Source organism: Rhagoletis zephyria, unplaced genomic scaffold (assembly GCF_001687245.7).
Source record: "Rhagoletis zephyria isolate East Lansing unplaced genomic scaffold, Rhagoletis_zephyria_1.1 Rzeph_scaffold_08898, whole genome shotgun sequence".
Classification (NCBI taxonomy): domain Eukaryota; kingdom Metazoa; phylum Arthropoda; class Insecta; order Diptera; family Tephritidae; genus Rhagoletis; species Rhagoletis zephyria.
The window spans coordinates 12,787-22,544 of record NW_016165977.1 but is presented as its reverse complement, the minus strand read 5'-3'; the positions used below and the strand labels follow the sequence as shown (position 1 = coordinate 22,544).

The following is a 9,758-nucleotide window of genomic DNA, read 5'->3' as shown; positions in this document are numbered from 1 at the left end:
GTAATTTTCACTTAAATAATTTGGTGAAACTGGCTGTTAGCATGGAACTCGATTTTTTTACAAATCATTTTTTTGCAGTCGTTTTAAGAAATTTTGAATGGAAAAATTAACAATTTAATTTAATATCTTTAATTTAATAACTAATAACTAAAGTAAGTATACAACACCTTGTGAACTCCCTATTTGCTTACAGTTTTTGGTACATATTTTTAGGCTTCGTTTTCTGGATAAACATCCGCTGTCTACTTATTACTTTTCACACAATGTAAATAAAAGTTATTTTTTTTTTGTATTTTTTAAAACGAAAATACACAGTCAAAAATTTGTATTTTTACGGAACTTTTAGGGTTTCCCTTGTTTTCCTTTTCGAAAATTTCTCGGGATCTTCTGTGAGGTACTGTGATATTTTGGAATGTTTCTGAGTTTTTTCGTGTTGTTTTCTACATACTTCTGGTTTTATTTGTCGGGACTAAGTACTAAGTTTAAGGAATATTTTTTTTTTAGGTTCCAGTTTTTTATGCTTTTTTATGCAAACAGATGCCTGAAATTTTGAAACCAACTTTTACTTTTAGAGCTTTTTAGGGATGTTTCATTTTTACTATTTGAGGTATTCCCATTATTTCCAGAGAGCTATTGCGATATTTTGGGACTTTCTAATTTTTTCTGTACACTTCGTGTTTTATTTGTCCGAAGTATTTTGTTTCGAGATAACTTTAAGCCGATAAAAATTCAAAATAGGATCGCCGCATGCGATAAAATATGATTGAAAGGAACAACGTAATTTTATTAAGCGAGGGTATAGTCATTGTTCTGGGTATACAGCTACAGTTGCTGTACTCAATCCCCCGATGGAGGAGAAGGACAATGTGTCCAAGGATAGTTTCTATGAGCGCATAGAAGAACTTCGCCCATCATGATATCAAAGTCGTACTTGGCGACTTCAATGCCTCCACGACGAAATGTCCGATAACGGACTGAGGCTCATCGACTTCGCCGGAGCCCGAAACATCTTAGTATGCAGTACTAGGTTTTTTAAATTTAATTTTCTTTTAATTTGGTTTTTAATTTTACTTAGTTTAAAACAATATTTAAAAAGGAAAAAACATATATGTATAGATATTTTTTATTTTTTTTTATTTTTAGAAAATTTTGCTAGAACACAAACTGGCCACATCGTTAGCAAATCTTTCAATTAGAATAGAATTTTTCAAGATAATAGCCAGAATTGACAATTGTCATTCGAAAGACTTCCCGGACTCAGTGATAGTGAATTAGTTGGCAGGATATCTTTGAGGTCGTATCTTCTGAAATGGATGCTGCTGAACAGAGCACTGCACAATAGGCGGTCGGACTTAACATCGTTTCCATAGCTATTTGGGGATGACCTCCTCACCTAGGCTGCCTTCGCAGGACTAAGCTTTAAACATACTGGCCCATATTTCCTCAACACTTCCGATGAACACTCTGAGCATGCAAAGATGGCACCAAAACTTTATGTAAAATTTTGAGGTTAATATTAAAATATTTTATATTTTTGTTCCTTTAATTTCATGTGTACTTTGCTTAATTTTTATTCACAATGGAGTTAATCTTTTTTTACAAAATATAAGTATGTATATATTTACAAATTTGTACGATTTCGAATTTAACAGAAACTAACCGGAAAGGAGTTACTCTTCCTCCTCGAGGCTCACATTCATCAATTCCTTTGTTATTTCACTCTCAGTTTTCCTCTCACTCTGCTGTTCTGAAATAGTTTGCAATGCCAACTCCTCGGGCGGACGTGGCGTAAAACCCGCAGGGCCGCCTAAATTCGAAGGGCCTCCTTTAAATGGCACCGGTGTGACGATGGTTATTGGTGCCTCCGTACCTGAATTTGTAACTGGTGCCGTTGTTGTTGTGCTTGGAGCAGTAGTGGTGGCCATTCGATACAGCATTTGCAGCTGCATCATTGACTTGTCTCCATCAGCCAAATTTGGTTGCAACTTCTCCGACTGTTGTTGCTGTTGGTGCTTTTTCGCTGTGATTTGTGTAAATTTCGGCGATGATTTCTTTTTACTCACCGCAATGCCAGCGCTAGCGTCGTTGTTGTTGTTGCTATTCATATTCGAATGCATAGCTTTGGACCAATTCTCCAACCAACTGGCAGCTGTAGGCTCGGTTGATGTGATTGTGCTGACGGCGTCAGTGGTGGTGCTACTGGTTAGCTGTTTGAGCGCCTCTTGTGCCTGCTTCCGCAGCAGATAGTCTCGATGCGCTTTGCTAATTTGTCTTTTATTAAAATTATTTTCCGAATCAGCATTCTCGCCGATCGGACGTGTGTTTTTCTGTGGTCCTAATTCGAGTAGTACTTGAAAGTCGGCATGATTGCCGAGACGAAAGCCGAAGCCGAGGCGAGAGTCGGTACCTGAGGTGGGGTGAAAGTAGTGGGGTTAGCGGATTATTTGAATGGACAACAAAGCAAATAGTTGGTGAGTTTAATTACCTTTTTTAATAGGTGGTATATTCGAATAGATTAACGATAGTATGGAGGGCAGCTCCTGTGGCACAACGAGTGGTTCGGCGCCGGGTACTGAAAGGAAAAGAAATTGATTTTTTTTGTTTAATTAAAGCAACAATATCTTGGTACAAGGAAGGTGAAAGAATAATGGAAAGAAGATAGACTACAACAAGGCCTCCCTCGATTTTGTGCTTCCGATTACTTCAATGCCTCATTGAACTCGATTGTCGATATAGTAATATTGTAACCTCTTAAATTTAGGGCTTGACTCGTAAACTTTTGTTTCCGCATATTTGGATCAACATTCCAGAAAATGACGCCCATTCGGAAATGACCTGTACTGGCACCTCTATGGGGAAGGATAGGCGGAAAACAGCCTCTGAAACTGTCTTCATTTCTTGAAGGTTTCCAAGGGCTGAAGAGATGGCAAGATATGTAGTTCGAAAAACTTTTGTTATTCTAGCACAAAACTCTTAGAAAAAAGCTCTCTTATTCACCACTCGTGGTGAAACGCTATTGTGAGAGAAAGCACTTGTAAATCAATATCGCAATGGCAGAGTGGGCAAAGCACAGGCGTGCCAATTGGGGGGCGCCAGCTCGAGTCCTGACGCAGCGGATTTTTTTCTTTTTTTTTTAACTGCCTTTTTTATTTAATTTTTCAGATTTTTAATTTTACAGGCTATATGCATGTACATATATGTATATTTTTTAATTTAATTTAATTTTTAGAAACTAATTTTATGCATTTCTTTCTCTTTTTGATAAAGTTATTTTCTTAACTAAATTTGTTTTAATGGTTTGGTTGTTATTTTTTAAAGATTTTTTCTTTTTTTAATTTCATTTCATTTTTAAGAGCTGATTTTATTTTTTCATTGAAATAAATTTATTTTATTTTTTTTATAATATTTTATTTTTTTTTAATTTTTAGATTTTATTTTTTAAAAATAAAAATATTTCTTTTAAATATAATTTACTTTTTTGAAATTTATTTTATTTGTTATTCTTCTATTCCGTTATTCCATTTTATTTAAATTTTTTAGATTTAATTATTTTTATTTTTTATTTATTTTTTATTTCGTTTCATTTTTAGGATGTCAGTTTTTAATAAAATTATTTTTAATCTAATTTAATTTTTAAAGTACTATTTCCTCCTTTTTTGATACATTTTTTTAATGTAATTTTCTTTTCTATATTAATTTTTATTGTTTTAAAACGAAAAATATATATATGTTTTTTTTTATTTAATTTAAGACCTCCTCGTTAGCAGATTTTTCAGTTTCAAGTCTTTCGAAAGACAGTAAAGGGCGTTTAAGATAGTTGCCAGAATTGACAATTGTCTTACGAAAGACTGTGGTGAGTTGAAAGTTGACAGTTGCCAGAATTGCTCTGTAAGATCGATATTGAGGTGTCAAATTATAAGGCTTGGCCTATAAATGTAACCTTTTTGGTATTTTTACTGCCGCGCGGTGTAATCAAAGCATTTACTTGTTTTCTTTGGTTATAAACATTTTTTTAGCACAGATATTAAAATGCTCCCAGTTATGCAATAAACTTGATTTAGGGTGGATTTCTCAATCTCTAAATAAGCGCTATTAATCATATAATATTTTCAAGTTTATGACACATATTGCTTTTCAAGACAAATATGTATTCCAATTGAAGCAACATACTCTACCAACCAAAACTAATATTTAATTAAGACAAATTAAACCAAAGACCAAAATGCCACACCGGCATTCCAATGAAATGTTTGTAATTCCTCATCTAACGCACGCAGCGCAGCAGAGACAATTGTGGGGACAGTGGTGCTACATACTCTAATGTATGCACTTATGTACATATGTATGTAATTTAAATTATGTAATACAGTCGTAAATTGAGTTGGGCTTGGCTTAATGGCAAGTCAACGCAAAGCGTTAAACAAACAAAATTAACATTATATTTTGGTAGGAAAATATAATAGGCTTGATTCCGTAGCTCTCGGACTAGTAAAAGTGTCAAATAAAAAAAATCTGCTCACAGCGAGTACGGGATCGGTTTCAGGTAAAATCTGGTACAAATTTTAAGTTCCGACCAGTCCTAATGTGTTCATGCGCTTGTTTGTTTTTTATCTTAATCCACTTTGTTTTAGTTTTTCGTTGGTTTTGGTGCGCTTATTCGTTTTAAATAAATACTTGGTTAATTGCATGTATGTATTAATCGCTGGCTTTTAAGAGTTTCAAATTTGCATTCCGCCTATAGTTGAACACCTTGAGCATATTACTAGACAGGCGAAATTCTTAAGAGTTTTTCTTCGATTAAACTTCTGCCTAAGATTCCCGTACATACAGCTAATAGGTGGAAGACTTCCAATTTCAAATAAATGGAAGGAAAGAAAATTAAAGAATAGAACTGAACTCAAACCTTTTTCTCTATTACTATATTACGTACTACTGAACCCGCATAACGTTAAAACGCCAAAATTGAATTAAACGTTTTAAACATTAAAACCCGAAAAACAATATTCCTTGGGCCAAATTTAATCTAAATCCGTCTGGCCGTTTCTGAGTGGAGAGAAGTCTCGCATGGTGTCGGTTTCTCTAATTTCAAATAACCCTATACCGATTTAAAAACAACTAAAAAAAATAAATCGCTATTACTTCATTTTACATCTTATTTTTGAAATTTTAAAGAACGGTGCAGATCTTCTGACTCACAAAAAATGCCTTCGCGTTATATTTATTATATAATTGGCTAGATATGTCTTTTCGAATGGGTGGCTACCCCAATCAAATGTATTTTTAAAAGCTTTCATGAAACTTTTTCTTTTGACGCTCATATTTAAATATGCCATATATGTATGTATATTGTGTACAGTATACAATAAATAATACAAATTGTTTTTATTGCTTATATTTTTCGTTTAAAGTTTAAACTATATAAATATCATTAAATTTAAAATGCATACATGCATTTTCTTTTAATTTATTAGGTTGTCCAATTCAGCGGAATTTCTGTAATCGATCAAACTGTTCAATTAAACGAGTATCGGTTAATTAATTCCCCGGTTAATTGAAAATATGCAATTTTTAAAGTGCAATTAAGCGTAGAATACTGTATAAGTTAATTAGATTCGATTTTTCAAACAGCCGACAACCCTTTTCAAAAGTATTTTCAAACTAAAATCCTTTAAATCTCTTTCGTCTGACATTCGGATAAAATTTTTAATAAATTGATGAAATAAATTTAGTTCGATTTTTCAAACTCCTAAATATACTTTTGAAATAAGGCCTTTCTGAATCCATTTTGATTGATACACATCTTTTAATAATTCATTTAACTTAAGAAAATTTCAGTATTTCATATAACTTTCTATAATTTAATTACAATCGAATTTTCAAACCGGTGGCAACCCTGTTCAAAATATTTTCAAATTTAAACCTTTTTAAATCTAATTCATTTGACACCCAAAATGTGATACATATTCCGATAGATATTGCCTTAATTTAAACTGAATTAGATTTTTTCAACAACTGGCAACCCACCTATTTGTAGTTAAGAATAGAGCCCTTTCAAAAACATTTCGATTCATACCCTTATTGTAATAATGGATTTAACTTATTAATTAAGTTGACTTAACTATAAGTGAGCCCTTGAAGTGAAGAAGGCGGAGTGGCTCCACCGATGCTAAGCTCTCTTTCTTTTTGTGTGGATAGAGAGTACCCACTGGTTGGTTACCACACTGCTCGCGTTTTGCGTACGGGAACGGGGGATTCGGGATCGAGTGTAGCCCAGTAACTCCATTTCTCAGAAAAACGACCGTACCCCGTTCCACTTTCTTTTCTAAATATCTTAATAATAATTGGCAGTACAATTTCGAAAAATGTTGCATTTGATTTTCGGGTTTAGTGCTATTAGCCGATGGTTTGAGCTCGAAACCATTACCTACCACAAGTCTTTCTGGATTACCTAGTACAAATGCAATATTTTTGTAGAAAACCACTCCATCTCTATACCGGTAGAAAAAAAAGTAGAGATCTCTCGAAATGGTTTCAAACAAAAGAGGTTAAAACAATATACATACATATATTTCCAAATACTTTGCACCTTCCTCAAAGCATCCAATAATGATTTGACGATAAAATATCTACATACATACATACATATCTACTTATAAATACCCATTCGAGTTTATTGACTTTACAGCCGAAACATAGGCGGGGAGGTCTTCTATCCAATTACGTTAATAGACTCAAGCGTATGGAATCAGCAGACAAAGCAAAAAAAGATGCTGCTTCAGTCAAATAAATAACATCAGCGTTGTTCAGGTAGTTAGTACGTGTGAATGTAGATAGTCTAAAGCAAAAAAAAATATATATATTAGGAAAAAAATCACCAAACTAGTCGACCTTGACACAATGACGACACACCAAAGCACTTTGAACGGCCAAAAGGCTAAAAGCCATTAAAAAAGCCAAGAAGCCAACGAGATCGACGACGACGACAGGCAGAGGGAGCGCTGAATGGTGTAGGCAAATACGAACACAATAAGTATGTAGTAGGTTTGAAACCGGTTTTGCATTTGCTCAATAGTGATCGACTGTAGTGTGCGGGCTATTAAAAACAATTTTTGGGGAGTTTGCCACAATAGGACAGACTCTAAAGAGCGAAACGCTTAACACTAAAGCATATATGTATATATATGAGTATTAATTTATAAAAAGTTATGCAGAGAGTGCAGGAGATTAAATGTGATAATAGAGACTGTCTACCAAATAAAGATACTTTCAAACATACATACAGTGACTCGAAGAAATGACCTAGCTTTTTTTTTAATATTCATAATATTTTTCGATCTAAATTTTTTTTTGTTATTTAGGAAAATTTAACATAGTTTCATCAAAATTTCAACTTTTTAAGCTAAATCTTTAAAATATTTTGAGTACGCAGTTTTATAGCCCTTACAATTCTAGTCTTACCAAGTGCAAGTTTCAACCGGCTAAAAAATCGCGTAAATTTTTGAGAACTTTTTTTTTTGGGACTACTTTTCGTTTTTTTTTTAATATAACAAGTGCAATTTACAATAACTGGCATAGATTTTTTGAAATGCATGCTTATATGGAAAAAGTGCAAAAACCCGTCGCAAAAAAAATCTCAAAAATCAACGTTCGAATCTTGCAATTCATTACACTAAAATTGTATGGGCTATAAAACTGCATACCCAAAAATATTCCAGAGGTTCAGAATAAAAAGTTGAAATTTTGATGAAAATTTGTTGAATTTTCCTAAATTTTGTATTAAGTTTGAAACTGTGATTTGGTTTTGGTTAAAGCTCGGGCGGTATTTTAATAGAAAAATAACATTGCGAATATCAAGAAAACAAATCAACACGTGGTCATTGGTTTGAGTCACTGTATACACTTATTAAATGTATTTGTTCACATACAAATAAGTTAATAGGGCTATTCGCGATCCGGTGCAAATGGCCTAGCATCATTGCATTGCAAATTTGTATTGCAAATTATTTGCAATACACAAACAAAATACACGCATTTGCATTTGTCATGGCTTGGCAAATTTGCAATACCGAAAATCCATAGCATAAAAATGCTATGCATTGCATTCATAAAGAAAACCAAAGCTGATGCACAAAAATTGTTTTGCAAAAGCTTTACCATGACAGTTTAATAAAGGTCGCTCACAATCCATGGCATATTTCTGCAATTGCATAAATTTGTCAGCTCTTATGCACCGAATCGCGAATAGCCCTAATATATATGTACATAAATTCATAAACATTTGCAAATTGTATGTTGCAATACTTACAACAACAGCATATTAGCCATATACTAAAAGCAGCCGAAAATATAGCGCCTTTGTTGTGGAACAGCATTTTGAGTGGGGCATTCATCTGGGTCTGCGGGTCGGCTGGCTGTTTTGGGAAGCTGCAGCGGCATTTATGGCAATTTTCAGTATTTTTGCTAGCGATGGTTGGTGGCGTTGGCGGCACTCACTGGTCGAGACCACTTGCAGCATTCAACAAGTAGTCCAAGTTATGTTGCAAGCTGCAAGTGTTTGTAGTTGTAACTGCAAAAATAATAAATTTTGATGTTGAAATATTATTGCAAAAATTGAATTTGTATTGCAACGAAAATGACTAGCGATTTTTTATGTAAGGTTGGTTATGAAAGATACGCTTGTATGTACACTAGGGTGCTTTTATTCGCGACTATTTTTTTTTTCACTCGCACCTTGAAATTTTGTGGGAAATACCTAAAAAAAAATTCGCTGAAAATTTGAGCCCTTTATATTAATATTATGTGCTCGACCAAGGTGCAAAAATTTCTTTACTTTAATTTTAAGTTTGTTGCCTTAAATTTTTAGATTGGTGACAACACTATTAAAAAATGTTCCATAATCAAAGATTCCTTAAGCAACTTTCGTTTCATTCCAAACTTTTAATATATCTTAACAATTTAGTACCATTTTCTTAATAAAATTTTCGGAACAAAATTTGCGTTTAAAAGGCATATTCAGTTAAATTTTAAATTTAATTTAATTAAATTTTTCAAACAGATGACAAACTTCTTCAAAAAATAAATATTTAGAAATTAAGCTATCTTAAAACACTTTATTTTGACACCCATGTTGTAATTTGCATCTATCTTATTATACGAATTGATTTAAATTATTCAAACAGGTGGCAACTCTATTTAGAAATATTTTCCAAACGAAGCCCTCTAAACCACTCATATGGAGTTTTTTGTTCAGAATTTGCAGTAGAATACGTCAGTTGCCGAAACAAAGTTGAGACAAAATTTGACCCGCCCTACTATGAATGTTTTAAAACCATAATGATCTATTTTTATATTTCCTTCGAAGACTTTTATTTGACAATTTTTACATACATAATTTATAAAGCTATATTGAGGTTTTATTTTATAATTTTTATTTCGTATATTTGATTACTAATCGCGTTTTTTCATCGTTCATATTTTGAGTTGCTCATTCAGTTTTACTCATCGAAGTTATGCGCACACACAAATACATACATACGCACGCATGCGTACAAGGCCGTCACTGTGAATGAGAAATGCAAACAAACCATCGCTGTTCAAGGCAACTAAGTAACTACACATTTGGTAAACACTCTCACTTTTCATAAACAATTTTTATTGTTATTTGTTTGTTGTTGTTTTGTCATATTGATTTATGAAGTATTTTTGATTGGAGGTAAATTAAATTAAATTTTTTTATTTTTTTTATATTTTTTTTTGTA

At 32.9% G+C, this 9,758-nt stretch overlaps 1 protein-coding gene across 1 annotated transcript; it reads right to left on the bottom strand.

The window, feature by feature from the left end:
- Positions 1-1,553: 1,553 nt before the first annotated feature.
- On the bottom strand, positions 1,554-8,560 carry LOC108375415 (uncharacterized). Its single transcript, XM_017631540.1, has 3 exons — positions 8,306-8,560; positions 2,486-2,572; positions 1,554-2,407 (listed from the first exon to the last, which is right to left on the bottom strand). The coding sequence occupies exons 1-3, from the start codon at positions 8,388-8,390 to the stop codon at positions 1,671-1,673; spliced, it is 909 nt and encodes a 302-aa protein (XP_017487029.1). The 5' UTR covers positions 8,391-8,560; the 3' UTR covers positions 1,554-1,670.
- Positions 8,561-9,758: the final 1,198 nt, after the last annotated feature.